The following is a 19170-nucleotide window of genomic DNA, read 5'->3' on the forward strand; positions in this document are numbered from 1 at the left end:
GTGGCGCCAACGGGCAGCTGGCCGCGCGCGGCGCTGAGGGCGCGCGGGACTGCCGCGCCGGTGCTGAGTGACCGCCCCTGCCCCGCGGGCGGCTGGCAGCCGGGCGGGACCCGTGCCTGCCGCCTGCGCGGGCGGGCGAGCGAGGAGCTGCTCTCGCCCCGGTCCCGCTGGGCACCGGGGGCTTACACTGATCGCCGCGTTGTGAGGCAGCGCTGGTTTCACCTGGCGCAGCTTCCAGTCAAATAAAAAAAGAAAAAGCTCCAAGCGTAACAATGACCTGAAGTTCAGTCGTGGTTTGGGGGGGTTTCTCGTTTTTGCCTCGTTGCTTATAACAGGCGCTGACAAGCCGAGGTTGGCTGTCGGTGGCTGCAGCTGCCGGCCCCGCCATGGCGGCAGAGTGAGTGAGGGTGGACGTGGGTGCCCTGGCCAGGCATTAGGGGCCTTTAGGGCCTGACCTTGCAGGCAGGTACACAGATGAGCCGATTGCTTTGAAATCATAGAATTGTTGTTTTGGTTGGAAAGGAGCTTTAGGATCATCAAGTCCAACCGTTAACCCAGCGCTGCCAAGTCCACCACTAAACCATGTCCCTAAGCACCACATCTACTTGTCTCTTAAGTCCCTCCAGGGGGGTGACTCCACCACTTCCCTGGGCAGCCTGTTCCAATGTCTGATAACCCTTTTGGGGAAGAAATTTTTCCTGATATCCAGTCTAAACCTCCCCTGGCACAACTTGAGGCCCTTTCCTCTCCTCCTGTCATGCCCCTGCTGAGAGTCATGCGGAAAGCTGTGCTTCCCCCTCCTTACGGTGCGGTGGCTCCACGGGATTAACAGAAGCGAAAAGTACGAAAACCTTATTTTTATCTGATGGTTTTGATGACACTACTGAGTTCACGCAGGGGCCAGCAAAGTATTTTTAAGTGGTGACATTCCTCAGAGCAGATTTCTAGCTCTAAAGGGCCCCAGCAATGCCGTGTTCCCTCTGCCCCCTTAAAAAGGGGTACGCGCCTTCACGCTTCATATTTTTAAAGGCCACCGCCGATTAGCTTTTGAAACTCTAGTGTCAATACTCAGTGAAGGGTGACGTTCTTTTGCCTTCAGATAACTTCATGAAAGAATGCTGCCCTGGTACGGGAGTCAGTTCTGGAGACCGGGATTATATTATATGAGAAAAATATATTTGGGGCAGCCTAAATATGTAGATATCTGTTCGCCCCTGGTTAATGAGGCACACAAAGTTAGCAAACATACAAGTGCGTGCTACCATAATACCCTTTTCATCTGCATCAATAGTTATCTCAAGTTTCATTGGTTCCAGATATACACACTCTTTCAGTTCTAGTGCTGGTTTCAGGTTTACTACAGCTATGTTAAAGTCACAGAACTGTATGGTGTCACTATAGTAAGCCACTGACCTGTAACTGCTGTTGGTATTTAATATTTGCCGTAATATTTGATTTCATTTGTGATTCCTATTCCCTGCGTGACTTTAAAAATCGCTAAGTTTGCATTTGCTTTTGCTGGCATCTATTTAAAACCTCACTCGTGTTACTATTAGTATCTGGCTTTACACGCCAGCATCACACAAGTCCAAATGCGCCACGTCCCTGTGAAGAATCCTTCGTTTTCTTTTGGTCATTAAAGGCTGCAGATCAGTTACCAATAGAAGCCCATTTGCTTGCTTGCTTTTTTAAAAAAGCAAAAAGGCATCTAACAAGTTCACATACTATTCAGATGTGCTTTTTTGTAGAATGAGGAAACTGCTTACGCATTTTGATTTATAAATCTGTTTTTCTCATATTGCACTTTCCAAAGTGGCAGTATTGCTAATCCAGACCCCCATGTCCTCAGACACTGATCCAGGGTAATGCAATGTTTTCTGAAGTCTGCCCAAGTGCCAAGTGGTGACAAAGCAAAACAAAGACCTGAGCAGTAGCAAATATTGGGAAAGAGCTGTCTAACTGAATGTCACTATTTTGATAGAGCCATAACAAGGCTTTCCAAGATGCTCATTCAAATGGTGAGTTCCCCCCAGCAACAGAACAAACTCAACAACCCATGGTTGAAACCGCATATTGGAAGCATTTTGTACAAACAGCACTGCAGGCCGCGCGGCAGAGTGTGGAGCAAGGAAAAAAGGTACTCGGTGGGGGCTCAGGTGTGGACACGGACATCACTCTCTGCGGGCCAGGTCTGATTGCAGCACTCTTGAGGCAAGGCTTAGGACGCAAGTGACAGGCACGACTCACCTTTAGCCCGTGCTTTGGCTGGGCATCGCCCTCCCCCTGTCCCCTGTGGCAGAACCTGGGGGTGTTTAGTCACCAAAACAGCGGGGGCTGGGGCACACAGGCAGCAGCTGAACGGCAACTGGACTTGGGTACTTTGGTGCACAGAGCTGAAAGTTTGAGTGGAAAACCGAGATCTTCACGCTGTCACTTGTGAAGAGAAGACAGAAACATTTTGTTGGCCTCAGGAGATGTGAGGAAATCTCATTAGTTTTATTAGGTCATATAAAGATATGAGCCTTATAGTTTGGACTCTGGAAAATGTGCAGCAACAGTAATACTTTGACCCCAGTACATATGCCAGCATGGCGTGAAGCGTACATTAGGGGCTGATCCTGCAGCCTCTGCGTGTAATGGACTTTGGTGGGCGCAACACTTCTTTCATTGGTGTAATTTGACTTCAAGGAAGTCCCTGCTGATTTACTCTGGCCATAACTGAGGTGAGGCTCAAGCCTCCGGTTTTTAAGACATTTGAAGAATATACTAAGGATGCATCATGGGTATCGATATAGGTGTGTATATGTATATGCACATGCAAATGCATATACGCTATTTCTCTGCATGATGGTTACATCCTTAGTTCTGTAATTGCCACTACGCCAGTGTTGTCCAAAGAGATATGCCGATTTACCTCAGCAGGGGATCTGGCCGCTGATATTCTAGTGTCTAAGAGAGCCCTTTTGTTTTCATAACTTTATTTCAAGGAAGAAATACATTTCCTGTGTCCCAAGAGTGTAAGAAGAGGACAATTGCTCCTCTCCAGATCTCAGACCAACATCAACTCCTCCTCGTCAGCGAAGTGTGAATGTTGCATTTCCAAAGCAGGATCCATACCTCTGGTCTCTCTCTAGCCAGAGTTGGTTTTGCACACAGATAGCGTCCTTAGTTTTTTCAAAGAAGCACAGAAAGCCTGGCCAGCTCCTTGTTTACCAAACGCAGCAAAAGGATCAGCTGGAGTCCTCTGCCTCAGTCCCTTGAGTTCAGGAGCATGTCACAGCCTGCGCTGGGTGTGGGGATCTGTTCCTCGATGCCCCTCGCCCCCCCCACCCCCCACCCCATGTTTTTTTTTCTTTCGGCATTGTCTCAGAAACCGTCCTGTCCCACGTGCTCGGATGCCGTCTTCTGGGGTAAAGGACTGCCTGACCTCGACGACATTTTCTGAGGCAAGGAGTTAGCTGCCGGCTGAGGGTGAGTGACGCCCCCGCCCGGCAGCCCTCCACCCCCTCCTGAGAGACCAGTCCAGGATACTGGGCAACAGCAAAATATCCTGTGACTTAGTGTCTGAGTCTATATAACAACACTTGTAAACTGGGAGGATTTCTACAGAGATCTGAAAAGTGTACTGGAGTTGCAGCCTCAGCGTAGCAGGAATCTTATTTTTGTGGGCAAAGCACCATCCATTGGAGACAACTCCGGCAATAACCAGTGTCCGCGTCTCAATGTAGACTTCTGGATTTTCCTCCTGTTGCTAGATTGAAACAGCAATCGCATAACTACATTTAAGATCCCTAGCAGTCAACGCCTGAAAATGCATTTTTATGTTTACTCAGTTAACCCCATTAACCCTACTTGAAGATGACAATTTCACCTGTTGAAACTGTGTAGCACTGCACCTGTACTCTGGAAAAAAAAGTATCCCTAAAATCTCATCCAAAAGTGTGAATTTTCTTGGACACAAAACCCCAAAGTCAGGTGATTTTATAGTCCTGTGCACAGCCTTTTTTTTCCCGTGTCCACAGGCAAATATTAATTCTCTACAGAAATCAGTTCTTTCTGGTCATGAATACTCTTCTCATGTTAAAGAGGAAAAGTGCTAAAAACATAAAGGGTGTGGAGTTACACAAGCTCTTCCCTCGGCTCATGGAAGTCTAAAGACATGGCTGTGCTGTCGTCATAATGGCATGTAGCTAGGAAACGTCAACAGGAGCGGTTCTAGAACCTTCCCACATCACCAGCCCTGCCTCTGTCACAGCTGCTCGGCGCAGCGGACGAGCTGGGCTGCCGCTCGCTCAGCTGAGACCCCTATCCGAGCAAAGACGTGATTCCCTGCTACAGGGGGAACGTCACCTCCTGCAGCTAGCAAAAAGGTGCAGCCGACTTGGCATCCTGCTGAGGAGGAGGTCCTCTGCAGCGCTGCTTCCCAGGTAGTAAGACCTTTCTGTCCATTACACCACCACTTACACGCTTTCCAGGTACAGACTGAGAACTGGTGAAAAAGCAATAAACAATGCAGGTTACATTTTTTCTTGAGAGCCCATTAACACAATTGGATGTGACTACTCTAAATAACTGCTGTACGCATCCTTCGCAAGGAAAGGGGAAGCCTTTAAGTATTTTTGAATACTGCAACGATAATCAACATTTTGGGGGCGATTTTATCTCCAATATAAAAATGACAGTGCTGGCTGGTAACATCGTTCTGTCAAACGTCCAATTGTTCATGGTATCACTGCATTTAATTTTACTAATTTAAATATTAACAATGTTGTGAGTTGTTGTTTTGGTAAAGTAACACCCCTAAAATCCCCAAAACACATTGTACCAGACGTGATTGTATATAATACTTTGAGCTTGCTAAATAACTAGTGAGATTCTAAAAAGTATGTTTCACAAGACAGTTTAGTTTAACAACGAAAATCCACTGAACAATGTAGTAAAGAAGAGAACTCTCCCACAGGAACTTCATTTTTAAAAACTTCAGTGAGAAATAGTTAGTCCTTTGTAGGTAACCAACATAAAAACGTAAGTAGGATTATGTAGAAAATCAGAAGCCCCAGAAAAAAGAAAGTATTTTCTGCTCCTACAAGTTACTTTATACACTATTTCGAGTAAGCATTTAATCTCTAGCATATGGAGAGAATATTTTATAGTAAGTACTACACATTTAAAAAGTTACAAGGCTTTGGAAAAGCTAGTCTCCCAATTTTCTTTTTTCCAATCGAAGCTAGAAGTTGGCTGAGAAACACACCAATGCAATCAGGATGTTACAGAAAAGAGCCGTTTTCATTATTTCAATTATTCAATCAATCCACTACAACCAAAATTTGAAGACGTGTATTTTTATTTTTGATATCAGGAGATACGGTTATTTTAAATTTGAGAAAAAAGGATGAGCTTGCCATAAGCTACAAACCATTTCTATGAACTGTAGCTCCCACCCCGCCTCCTCGTGCACTGAAATGTGATGATTCACGGGGAACAAACACGGACTTTGCCTCGGCTGCTTTGTCAGGGCATAGGATGACCTCAACGCAAGACCTTCAGCTCTGGAATTTATACTTTTTGATTTCAGATGGGCAAGCCTCCTCATGTCTGTTGACCTTCTGTGCACGTTGCAAAATCTGTCAGTTCATTCGAGTTTTTCCCCCAGTCAGATGTAGTTACGGAATAAAAACGTAACCTTGCAAAACATTAAGAAGGTGGCTTAAAAATACGGCCTGTCCTTTCCCAACCCTCTTCTCTCCGTATAGTCTGCATAAAATGCTGCTTCCTGATCCCAATAGATTACTGACGATGCTTAGTCTGTTCTCAGCCCATCCAGGCTCTTACAGCCAGCAGCTCTTACAGGTGAATTTCTTATCTTCGATGAACTTGATTCTGGATCACCATGAAGTAGATCAGCTAAACCCTCTGTGTGACATCTGCAAGGTGCCTTCAATAAACGGCCATCCTTGGCATGTTCCCAACCTTAGACATTACGGTACTGAGTATCCTAATGAAGTGCCAGAGGCAAAGGCCACTGTGAACATTAGTGACTGCTACTACAGGAAAGGAAAAAAACCCAAGTTAATGGTAATTACAGCTAATAGTCTATTACTCAACCTCTAAAACCAACATCTAGAACAGATACCAAGTATTAAGAGACATGGGACTGCCTCTCTGCATACACAACCCTTAGGAAAGACAGAAATTAAAAAGGCCTGGACATCTCCTTTGCTATCATCACTTGTCCCTGCACTTCTCGTCACAAGTCAGAAAGCAATCCACTCCCCCTGCTTCAATGTACCCTGTTACTACAAAAAGGTGTCTCAGATACGCACTGCAATGAGCGACTGAGCTCCACAGCAGAAACTGCAAGGAAATAAAAGCCCCTGGAAAGTGCCCACAAGCAGCATTAGTTGCCTGAGGTAACTACTTGGGAGTGGAGCAGTAGGTAGCACACTTCCACCCTCCTGTGCTTAGAGCTTCTCCAAATTGTATATGGAAGAGGTAAAAATCACAAGAAAAACAGTAACTGAAATTTCTGCTACTTTCAGTCTATGTGAGTTCATGTTCTTTACTTCACCTCCAGCGTTTGGCCTCAGGCGATCAGCCGAAGAGCCAACCTGCTCTGCGGGAAGACACTCTGCAAGAGAAGAAGGAAGGTTACACGACAAATACCAATTTCAAGTCAGTGAAACCTCAACCTCGGTTCAACCACACCATGTGGAAGGACGACCGGTGTTACTCTCAGTCTAGTGGCTCAGAGGAAATGTACTACCCCTCCAGGAACATTCCCCATCCTAGGCTGGTCCGTCACATGCCAGGTAAGAGTTCTTGAGGGACCACACAGTTAACCTGGACAACTGCCCTGGCAAGCACAAAGAGAAACGCGAGTGTCACGTGATTTTGTTCCAAAAGCACCCACTGCTCCCGTTTCCTGTTTCTGTCTAAGAGAAGCATTTCACCAGGAAAAGCTGTTACCTGCATCTCAATCCACTAAGCATCTTCACCTGTCCTCAGTGATGAACAAACTCAGGTTGGTAACGTAAAGGTTAGCAGCACTAAATTCATCACAAGGCACAACTAAAACTATTTCACCAAGACAACTGTCTGGGATTTCTTTTAAGCTAACATAATTTTTTTCAAGCTAAAATAATTTTTTCAAGCTAAAATAACCTGCCAGAGACAGGTTGTCAAAATTTTTTTCTCTCTTTCACTCTCACCTAAATAATTCTTGTCCTCTTCCGGGAGCAACATATGACACAATGCAGCATTTAATGAGAGTAACCTGGTGCTCTAGAAACACCGTGCTGCTCTGCTGTGTGCTAGATATAGCTGTGATTACTCTGCTACACCTGAAAGGAATACAGTCAAAATCCGTGTGCCACCTGCACCAGCAGAAGAAAGAGTACTTCTAGGGACGGGCTTTTGTTTCAGGAGCTGACCCTGTATGTCTGCGCAAAGACATCTTTCTGGCAGCAGCTGAAAGAAAATTGCTGAGACACAGCCAGATTTACACTGCAGAAGGATCATGAAGGGAAAAAAAAATCTCTCCTGAGTTCCTTGGGGACTGTCAGAATAAGTAGACATTGCATCAGGATTGGTATCGGTAGTTGATGAGTCTGTGATACAACTTTTGTACTAAGGGATGAAGGGCGATGCAGGAGCAAATCAGTTCTGAGTAAAACTGAATTTCTTGCATCTCAGAAGGGGGATGCCTTTGAAGGAACAAAGCAAGACTCCTCCTTTCAGACTGACCACCCAGCATATAATGTACACAATTCTGTGTGTCTATTCGTGCATATATATATATATATATAAAATCTGTCTAAAGTAAAAATACAGAACACATTAAACTATGTGTTTGTGTGTGCCTCTCCCTCTTTTTCTAGAACGTAGTTAAAAAGACAAGCTGACCACAGCCAGCAAAGACCAAAGTCTTCCGTGGCTTAGCCAGATTAATTTGGCGCATAACTTTGTACTCTCAGCGGAGTAATATTTAGCTGTAACTACTTTCTGCTTAATATATGTCTTATGTCAGATACCAAACAGAATCAAGGTTCTGAAAATCCTCATCAGCTACTTAATAGCACTGTTTCTTTGCCATGTTAAATCCCGTTTGACTTACGTTAATGATACAAATAGTGGTTGTTTATAAAACTCCTCTTACCCTGGCTAAGAAAGGAGGATCCTGTTTCTTCATTAACTGCTGCGACTCTCCTTGAAAACCACAGGCGTTTTAAGAAAGGCGGAAGAATGACACTTACCTCCTGACTGGCATTGCTAAATGGGTGTGCTTCACCCTACCTGGCCACTCTCCAGTTTCTATCTGGAACATCATCATTGTTCAGGTTGTGGTTGATCACACCGTCTTCTGTAACAACTGCTCACAGCCCTCTGCCATCTATTCAAGTATGCCAAGTTTATTCACTGTTTATACACCACTCCATAAGCCCTCTATTATTACATACAAATTTCACGTTTGATACTTCTGTTTTCCATTCTTCCAGCACAGACTCTCCTTTGAGATCATCTGCTAAGTGAACTGCACGTGTGCATTGTAGTAAAGACCGTACCCTTTGGTTTTTGCACAGGGTTAAACAATGCTCTGGTCTGTGTTGTAAGCAGCAGCTTTTCAAGCAAACGCCCGTCTGCTGGCGACACAGTCATCCCCAAGCAAGAAGCGCAGCAAGAACATGGGCTAACTGGGAACACCTCAAACAGCACATCTGTCAACAGCTGCCTTCCAAAGCTCAAGGGTCCTGCGCGAAGGGAGCCACACACTTCACAGTCCATGACACGTGAGTAGGGGCACCAAACTGCCATGTTATACAGCAGCAGAAGAGGAACCTGAGCTGTTAAAGGTGCGACTGGGTCTCAGCCAGGGCACTGTGTCATCACAGCTCAGGTCCAGGCAAGGGAACATAGGTCAATGAATGTATATTTAAAAGTCAAGTCCTTCTTCCCTTCTACCTGTATTAGTCACTACACCTTACAAGATTTCTCCTCGCTAATTACCTTTGCATCGTTACAGCTTTTACAGTTTATACGCTCACTAGACATCTCATAATTTCACAATTGTCAGCAGTTATTCCACCTGTAAGCAACATTCTGCAGTAGTGGTTACACAGCACCATAAGCATACATCTATGAAATACGCTTTCCAGGATTCTCTTCAGCTTTCTTTGGCACCCCAGCAAATAACTGCATTAATATACTATGTGAGGTAGTAAAAGCAAACAAAAAAGGAAGGAAATACACTCCTTTAGAGATATCTAAAATATGGCTTGTGCATTTCTGTAATTAAAAATGCCCCCCCCCATATAACGTAAGTCATATCTTATGGCCTTTATTTTTCAACTTGAGAAAACACTCTGCCTGTTGATTTCCAGAAGGACGTGCAGATGTGCCTGAAAGGACTCAAAATAGCCCTGCTTCATCTGAAAAGGTAAGGGAAAAAAAGACACAGTTCTTTATTTTGGCTCGCTATCTCTCACTTCTCAACACTGTCACCAGAATTGACAGCCTCAGACTGCTAAGGAGGACATCACAGAGCCAGAAAGAAGGATGCGAGGATCCCACGTGTAGAACACGAGAGCTTGGAAGGGAGATGGTGTCAAGTAGGGTGATAACTAAGCTATAACTGTCTCACTTCCAGCTCTGTAATCTCACTGTGCTTTGCTAGCAAGAAAAATGGCCAAACCCAATGAAGACGGGAATAAAATTCACTTTGTTTCAAACTGCTGGAGAAAAAACGGCCACACTGTACAACAACCAGGAAAAGCCTCCTCCCCTCACAACACAAAGACTCCTTAGATTACTTACTGCCAACAGTTTTACTTTTGCCGACACTGTTTTGTAGAAGCAGCGTGCCGGGGTTTTGGTCTGCTGTGTTCACAAGTTGCCGCAAAAGATTCTTTCTGCAATACCTTAGTCTCAAGCTGCAGGCTGTCTAATTACTCGTCTCCTCTATTGTGACTGTACGAGAGCTGAGGGCTAAGTTCATATTCCATTTCAAACGGTATCACAAAGAGGACTTGAGAAAGAGAATGCAGGTGCTGCTGCGCTGGTACTGGGCTGCAGAGGGCACTAGGAAGACGGTTTGCAGTAAAAACGATAAAAATAAGGACTCACCTTTCTCCTAACTTTTCTGTTTTAACTGAGGGGATGGGAGGGGTCTGCGTAAACGTTGCTCTTTGCATCCTGAGCTGGGTAAAGACCATGCTTTATTTTTACTGTTCACTCACACATGCCGAACACAGTTCTTCAAACTCTGTTTACTGTGGTTTGGCTGCAAAATAATTCCGTAATGGCCAGATACTGCCATATAGCCACACTCGGCAAACTACTGTCTCTTAATAGCTGTTAGTTGCATTTTGCTTTTCCTCTGCAATTACAAACAGAACTTTCGGCCAATCACGTTTTGATTCCTGGGCTTTTAACAGACTGGTGAAGCCTGTGCACAGAGAAATGTAGTAGCTCAGCAGCACACTACAAACCCATGATGGAAAAGCAAACAGACCATAGAGGTCTGGATGTAATCCCTTCCTCATCTGATTTCCGTCCGTAGTTATCCAGTGTCACTTTCATTCTCATACCAAAATCCAGCTCTTTCCAAAACACGCAGCTATTCCAAAAAGATATTTCAAAGCAAAACATGGTGAGCAATTTACACATTTTCTTCAGCAAAAGGGAAATTCCAATGTTACGCATTATACCATGAATATCTGTTATTATTCTTGGTGACCGTACATTAGAAGCTGTAACAATTAACCTATAGCAGGTCGTATTCAACCAAATAAGAGTTTCAGATGTGTTTGCCGCTGCACCCCCTTGCTGAGGGCTAGTGTTAGCCATATACTTCACATTGCCTTTAACTGCTGCTTAAATGGAGTCAAGCCATTCCTTTACACGTTGTTCTCTATTTTGGAAAAGCTTTTGAAAAGACGATGCCAAGCCCCTGCAACACCTGCAAGTAGCCACGGGATCTGTGTCACGCCTCTGACTCAGCCCTCCCCTCCATTCGTCAACTTGTGTGACGGTCCTTGCGCCCACAAGAACCAGAGCCCCCTGGATCAGGACATAAAGGTAAGACGTGAGTGCTACAGTATATGGCTTCCTATGATGTTACACATTTTTGTTTCTCTTGAGGATGGTGTGGGACTTTCTTGGCCAGATTCCCCACACCCCCTGCCCCCAGCGTGGAGTCTACTGACTTTTGTATTTAGCATTTACTCTTGAGTTGCTTTCACCTAACCAAAGGCTGCTATTGGTAATCACCAGGGGAGCAATGCAGCTGCCACACGGGCTGAGACTTGTTCTCTAAAAACCAGGCTGCAAATATTGCATGTCACATGCAAGGGGCGTTGTGTACACGGCACTCTCAACATCACCCTTTGCAGACTGGTGTCCTTAGCTCACGTTGCTGCACACCGTGGCAAAATTGATGGGATGACTTAGGCTAGGCAATTTGCACAGCTGTAAAACTGCATGCTCACACAGCTAGAGCTAAACTAAGACGCCTGCAAAAACTGTCATGAATCAGCTTCTCCTCCTTCACGGTAACTTATCCTGTACATCTTCCAGGTGCTGGAAAAACTCAGCAAAATTTTGCAGACAGATTCACTTACCGAGATCCGAAAATGGCTCGCAAGGGCAAGTCAGAAAGGTAACAAACATACGCATCTGCATCCCTTTCTGAAAAGCACGTGCTCTTGTACATTCCTGTAACACCCTGGAATTCTCATAGGCCTGAACTGAGTGGGCTTGCTGAGGTGGAAGGAAGGAACAGGATCCTTCCGAGCAATTCCCAGGAACAGCAATCACAGAATCAACGAGGTTGGAAGAGACCTCTGGGATCATCCAGTCCAACCTTTCACCTAACACCACTGTGTCAACTACACCATGGCACTAAGTGCCACATCTAGTCTTTTCTTAAACACCTCCAGGGATGGTGACTCCACCACCTTCCTGGGCAGCCCGTTCCAATGCCTAATAACCCTTTCTGTCAAGAAATTTCTCCTAATGTCTAACCTGAAGCTCCCCTGGTGCAGCTTGAGGCTATGTCCTCCAGTCCTGTTGCTAGTTGCCTGGGAGAAGAGGCCAACCCCCACTCTGCTACAACCTCCTTTCAAGGTAGTTGCAGAGAGCGATAAGGTCTCCCCTCAGCCTCCTTTTCTCCAGGCTAAACAATCCCAGTTCCCCCAGCTGCTCCTCACAGGACATACCCTCCAGACCCTTCACCAGCTTGGTCGCCCTCCTCTGGACTCGCTCCAGCACCTCAATGTCTTTCTTGAAGTGAGGGGCCCAGAGCGGGACACAGTACTCGAGGTGCGGCCTCACCACTGCCGAGTACAGGGGGGCAATCACTTCCCTAATCCTGCTGGCCACGCTAGTTCTCATACAAGCCAGGATGCTGTTGGCCGCCTTGGCCACCCAGGCACACTGCTGGCTCATATTCAGCCAGGCATCGATCAACACCCCCACGTCCTTTTCCACCAGCCAGCTTTCCAACCACTCTTCCCGCAGCCGGTAGCGCTGTATGGAGTTGTTATGGCCAAAGTGTAGGACCCGGCACTTGGCCTTGTTGAACTTCATGCCACTGGTCTCGGCCCATCTATCTAACCTGTCCAGATCCCTCTGCAGAGCCTTCCTACCCCCAGGCAGACCAACACTCCCACCCAACTTAGTACTGTCCGCGAATTTACTGAGGGTGCACTCGATAGCCTCGCCCAGATCATCAATAGATACTAAACCGGACTGGGCCCAGTACTGAGGCCTGGGGGACAGCACTAGTGACCGCACGCCAAGTGGATGCGGTACCGTTCACCACCACTCTCTGGGCCCGGCCATCCAGCCAGTTCTTAACCCAGCCAAGAGTGCACCTGTTCAAGCCGTGGGCTGCCAGCTTATCCAGAATGCCGTGGGAGACAGCATCAAAGGCTTTGCTGAAGTCCAAGTATACTACATCCACAGCCTTGTGGATGGTGATGTGTGCTTGGCCCAGCTGTGGCTGTGTTGAGCAATAAGGTGACAGTACACAGAAATTAGTCACTCAGACCTGGGAGCATTCAGGTTTGGTGTGGGGTGGAAAAACGTGCTCTCCCAGTCAAGCTCTGGGCTGCTGTGGGCTGAGCGAAGGCAGAAAGCAAACGGAACGTGTCTCTCATGTCCTTAAGGCCTTTCAAAATGAGCTAAGGGAACTCCTGAACTCACCCCTGAACAGCCAGATCAGCAAATGGGAACTTCAATAACATTTCTGCTACCTTCACGTTTCAGAGAAAGACTACGTGTCCCGTCTGATTTACTCAGAGCTGACTGACAAAGGCATGAGGAACTCTAAGGACAATACAGCAGAGAATACGAACACCCAGAGTCTGAGAGCCTCTCCCTCCTCTTCAGAGAGCTCCAGGAGGGAACACGAATCAGTCCAGGTAAAATCCTCAGTGAGGTCGCTAGGATTAGGAATAAGCTAAACCTCATAACCAGAAATGTTTGGTTTGTTCTCCCGTGAAAAATGCAACTTTGTCACTGAAGTTTATCACGCACAGCTTCAATCAAAAATGCTCCTAACTACAAACAACCCCACACTCTTCGGTACAAATTTAGTTATCATAGGAACAGAACAAAGTTTAGCTGGCACTTGAAACCCCTTTGAGAAAAACTTCCTGTGTATTGCAGTGCAGTTTATACCAGTTGTACAGTTAGACATTCTTTCTTTTTCACTCGGGTCTTTGGCTAAAGAATCAGTGGCAAGTCAAAACACCAAACAGGGTAAGTAACGGGAATTAGAAAAATTAAGACACACCACATGTCTGGGATGCTGCTCGCCAAACAGCACAGGGACTGTGAATGTTCAGAAGCTCTAATTTTTGTCTTTGCAGCAGGCCCCAAATTCGGTGACAATAGGAGAAATGACATTTGAAACCTGAATTTAAAGTCTCCGAGAGCTAGATACCCAAGGCTTTCTATTCTTGCTGCCACTCAGTTGCTTTCTCTTGATACGACATTCATGTCAATCTTCTCCTAACTGGTGCAACTCAGAAATACAGCAAGGTACTATAAATACAGGCTGGGGGATGAAGGGATTGAGAGCAGCCCTGCGGAGAAGGACTTAGGGGTACTGGTGGATGAAAAATTGCACAGAAGCTGTCAATGTGAGCTTGCAGCCCAGAAGGCCCACCGTAACCTGGGCTGCACAAAAAGAAGCGTGGCCAGCAGGTCGAGGGAGGTGATTCTGCCCCTCTACTCCGCTCTCGTGAGACCTCACCTACAGTACTGCGTCCAGCTCTGGAGCCCCCAGCACAGGAAAGACACGGACCTGTTGCACTGGGTCCAGAGGAGGGCCACAAAAATTATTATCAGAGGGATGGGACACCTCTCCTATGAGGACAGGCTGAGAGAGTTGGGGTTGTTCAACCCGGAGAAGAGAAGGCTCCAGGGAGACCTTATTGCAGCCTTTCAACACTTAAAGGCGGCTTCTAAGAAAGATGGGCACAGACTCTTCAGCAGGGCCTGTTGCGACAGGACAAGGGGTAACGGTTTTAACCTAAAAGAGGGTAGATTTAGACTAGATATAAGCAAGACATTTTTTACAATGTGGATGGTGAAGCACTGGCACAGGTGGCCCAGAGAGGTGGTAGATGCCCCATCCCTGGAAACATTCAAGAGCAGGCTGGACGGGGCTCTGAGCAACCTTCTGTAGTTGAAGATGTCCCTGCTCACTGCAGGGGGGTTGGACTACACGACCTTTAAAGGTCCCTTCCAACCCAAATCGTTCTGTGATTCAAGGTGAGGGACAGGTGTACAACTGCATCTGCTTCTTGTGAGAAAAACCATAGCGGCAACAGGCACTGATTTCATCTCTTCCCTAAAATCTGCTCCAGTAAGTTAGACACAAGCTGAAACTCCTCCTGCTAATGAACCTGAGGATTTGCCCTCATCTAACGTATCTCCCTCACTCTTTGCACGCTAGATTAGGCTTTCTCAGGCTTTTTCAGCTACCAAAGCATCCTCTACCCAGTCAGGGCAAGCCAACAATACTGGCCCTCCCAAGAAACACCACTATGACCTCTTTGTGTCCTTTCTGAAGCACAAAGAGGCAACAAAAGTCAGTCCCAGACTACGTTATCGTTTTAACAAAGCCATTCAACGCCAGCTATAATGCTACCAGCATTTACTATTGTTTGTAACTCTGCTGGAGGAGTGGGTGAAGAGTAATCTGACAGAAGAACAAGGAGGAAAAAGAAGAAACCTCCAAAGCAACCATCTCTCCTTTTCAAAGTTGTGTCCAGGGAGACTTCTTTGCTAAAGGGTGGAAGTGGTTCTGTACTCTCCGATGCGTACGGAACAAAGCCAGACCAGTCTAACACAATCCTAAGCCTAGCCTGATAATACACAGCTTTCTTTTTCAAAGTCTTTTCCAGAAAGAGAGAAATAATATCCTTGGCTCTCAACACTGAGAAACAGAGATCCAGCACAAGCAGACACGCTGCTCCCTGCGAAGAACCGCAACTGAGAAAGTGCTACGGAAACAAGAGACCACCCTGCCTTCCCACTCTATCAGGAGTCTCGCTTGTGCCACGGCCACCCCCAAAAACCAGATATTCCCTTTCCAGTGGAGGCCTCCCTAGTCAGAGACACTGAAGTGTCTCCCAGTCATGTTCACATATAGAAATACGTAATCTTTGCGTTTATACTATAAAGACAGCGGTTCAGACTCCCTGTTAAAATAAATTTATGCTCATTATATTTAGTCCTCAAGTGATTCAACCAAACCATGCTGCACAGGTACATAAGAAGTGAGCTAAACTTAAAAAAGGACAGAGGCAACACTTTTTGGCATCAGATTCATCTTCTTGCGTGACTCAGCCAGGCCTGCACAAAGAGCTCTTGTGTGCAGACTTGACTCTACAGTCACAGACATAGCGAGGTAAGAAGAGGGGCGCACACACACATTATCTGCAGAGATACACATCAAGCCCTGGGCACTGGGGGGGGAAAAAAAGACCCTGGATTTTCAGAATCTGGCCTGCAGAGTGACTCCAGATGTCTGCCTTGCAGCAAGCTAGAATTTGCTTCCATAGCTCTCGCTATTAGCAGAGAAGCATCACAAATTGTAGTGTCCATTGGGGGAGGGATGGGGCACAGACAGGACAGCGTGACACCAAACAAACACTAAAACCACCATGCAAACCTTAAGCCATTGAAATAGAGGCCAACAATGACAGAAATGTATCTGGCCCTTTTTCAGGCTTTCTGAGTAAACTGTGAAAGCAGAACTGGGGATCATCTGGTTTAAACACACCTCTCTCAATTCATTTTCACAAAACCAAAGAAAGGTGATAAATCGACCCCACTTCCATTTATTTTCCAGAGCAAGGTTATGCAGTGCAGACAGGCTCATTCAAAACACCCGGCTGTCTGAGGGGGAAGGAGAGAAATCCTGTTAGCACGGCACTAAGGAAAGAGCAGCTTAGCTCAGAGCAGAGCTCAGGGGACTCTTTCCAAGAGCCCCTGCCTTCACTTCAAGTCATGGCTACTGTACTAACAACTACCACCTCCATTCCCACTTCCCACTGCAGGAGAGGAGTACGCCAAGACCTGGGGAACAATCTCAGCTCTGCTTTCTCTCCGTGCTCACTCACTGCCGCACATGCCCAGCCGTGCTAGAGGGCTGGATGAAGCAGGCTGGTGAGTGTGAACTAACCTGCAGCCCCACATCAATGAACAGAGTATTTGTGAACGGCCGGCAGAAGGCTGGTCACCCCGAGCGGTCATTTCTCAGCTCCACTTGCCTACTCAGACCACAGATGCAGAAACTCATTTGTACAAAACAGTTTAAATGGGTATCAGTCTCCCAGATGCGTAATTTCCATACAGCTGTGCAGGAGTCTGAGCCTGCAGGCCGCCCTAAATGGGAGCGGAGCTTTGAGCGGGAGCGGAGCTGGCAGTGCTTTGAGACTTCCCTTGTGTCTTAGGTGTGAACACCACAAAGTCAGCTGGAAACCAACTGAACTGCAAACCACACAGCACGGCTGAGTGACCACACACCGACTGAGTTGTGGTAAGGACTTACTGAACGGGCCAGATACTTGACCCAATGTTTTTGGACCATACTCAGATTGCCTTAATTCCATATAAATCTCTGTCCTCAGTGTTTCTTATCAGCTGTCTTTCAGCATCATGCTGCGTTAGCTGAGCCTGAAAAACTTAATTACAACTCAGAGGCTCATCCCTGAAGAGAATCAAAATGAAAGCAACCATGTTAACATACCTTTCAACAGCATGGTTACTTTGCCTCCCTGAAGCTGACAGGTCACTGAGCAAACATGTAGGAGGCAGAAAGGCGACAGCTGGCAAGGATAGCTACAATTAACTGCTTCTTCTCAGTCATTACCCTTCCCAAAGCATCTCTTACTGTATTTGCTACATGTCTGAAAACAAAAGCTCCCTCAAGGGCACTTCACTCATCCTAGCAGTAAAAGAAGAACAAGGGTATGTTCAATGGGTGAATCTCAAGATCAGAATTAAAGTCATTTACGTTGGGAAGTGTCTCAGATACATAGCGACCTGTCGATCCAGCCTGAACTTTGCCATTCCCCAGTACAAATGCTGCCCACTCAAGTTTTCATCCTAAGCTTAAGTTGTGCATGTGTCCTCCAACACCTTCCTTGATCCGACCTGCCTGCTGTATCAGTGACCTGCATTCTCTAGCAGCAGAAGCTGACGCAGATTCTTACAATCACGTAAGGGTGCAGCAGGGATGGAGAAACTCTTAAGACTGCCCTGGCGCGGCAGCTGCATTTCGATGTCCTCTAATAAAATGAGATGCCCCATCTTCTGAATTATCACTATCGCTTGTCCCTACCCCCAACAGCTGGGAGTCCACAGTCTTTAGGATCTGTCTGCTCCACTGTTCAATCTCGTCTTTCCCATCGTCTCATTCTGAAGCCTAGTTGCCGTCCGAGTCATCGTCTTCATCTTCTTTTCCAGACAGAGCATGTTTGGACGAATCATTGGCTTCTCCCAAAGGAACAGCCCCTTTCCGCTGTGGCAAGACGCTGAAAAAGGCCTCCTTCCAGTCTCTCTTCTCCAGGTACGCAAGGATGATCTCAAACACTGCAACGTCAAGAAAGACCATCAACTCTTTTACAGTGAGAGAAGTGAACTGCTGATAGGAACACACCCCCAAATCCATCTTTACAGAGGTTTACACGCGTTCAGTTGGGGCGTCTTCAGAGTAAAGCTGATGAAGTACAGGCAGAAGCAGACAAGGCAATTCTGCTACCGCTGCAGTCTAAAGCCAAGCACGCTTTGAGCTTCCAGTTGTAAAAGAGTTACTGCAGCAGTGCTTTGCTGCAGGGGCTCCAGTTTGAATTAATTTCTCTCAGGGACAGAAAGAAATGTCCTCCCAGCACTTCAGGTCTCACCTGTGCCTTTTATACAGGCACTAATGCTTTCCTGTGTTTGACAGGAACACTAGCGTGGATGCACTTTGACAATGCCTTTTCCCCTCCCTAACATATGGACAGCCCAAAGTCTTCCTGAAACCTCCTATAATTAGCTTGCTCTTTCATTTCCATCTGATCTTATGGCAAAAATCCTTATTAATCTCCGATTCTGTGACCCTTTCTTGCTGTTTCTATTATGCTAACTATACAGTCACCCCACTGCTCCTGTTTCAGCCCCCAAAACTCTCCCCGATTGACAATAGCTCCAAATTGCATTATATGCAAAATCCACTGGCAAATTCTTATTTAGGAAAATCCCAGGTTATCCAAAGAACCTCTCAACACAGACTGTGGCTCGGCAGCAGCAGGGAAGGCAGGAGAAGGCCCTATGGCTGGTGAGTAAGCCAGACTTGGATGACAAATCTGGGACAGAGGGGTGGCTCCTCAAGCTTGGGGCTACAGGAGTAGTGCTACCACCACCAGAGAATGCTGATTTCGAAGACTGCACCCAGCACAAGCATTCTCGATGCCAAGCGACAGCACATGAGAAAGGATCAAAGGAGCTGTGGATGGAAAAAAACCCTACAGAGAGTTAGGCAGGCGTTCAGAAAGGGAGGGGCAGCATGGATCTCACACTCACTGAGAGTCAAGTTACAGAAGAGTGTCACGTTAACTAGAGGCTTCCTGGATCCAGATTTCCTGGACAGCCAGCTGCTCTCTGTGACACTGACAT

At 46.5% G+C, this 19170-nt stretch overlaps 1 protein-coding gene across 5 annotated transcripts in view; it reads right to left on the reverse strand.

Annotated features, from left to right (window-relative positions):
- Positions 1-3323: 3323 nt before the first annotated feature.
- Positions 3324-19170, reverse strand: part of TRMT10A (tRNA methyltransferase 10A) — a 21429-nt gene continuing 5582 nt past the window's right edge. For 3 of the 5 annotated variants that reach the window (XM_068402555.1, XM_068402556.1, XM_068402558.1), the window contains exon 6: positions 5327-6628. In XM_068402555.1, the coding sequence (XP_068258656.1) occupies positions 6584-6628 (45 nt within the window). In that variant the 3' untranslated portion in view covers positions 5327-6583. Of the gene's footprint in view, positions 3752-5326; positions 6629-19170 lie in introns of those variants that run through there. The other 2 variants (XM_068402560.1, XM_068402559.1) reach the window with 2 other exon arrangements.

The sequence above is a fragment of the Nyctibius grandis genome, chromosome 6, assembly GCF_013368605.1.
Source record: "Nyctibius grandis isolate bNycGra1 chromosome 6, bNycGra1.pri, whole genome shotgun sequence".
Classification (NCBI taxonomy): Eukaryota; Metazoa; Chordata; class Aves; order Nyctibiiformes; family Nyctibiidae; genus Nyctibius; species Nyctibius grandis.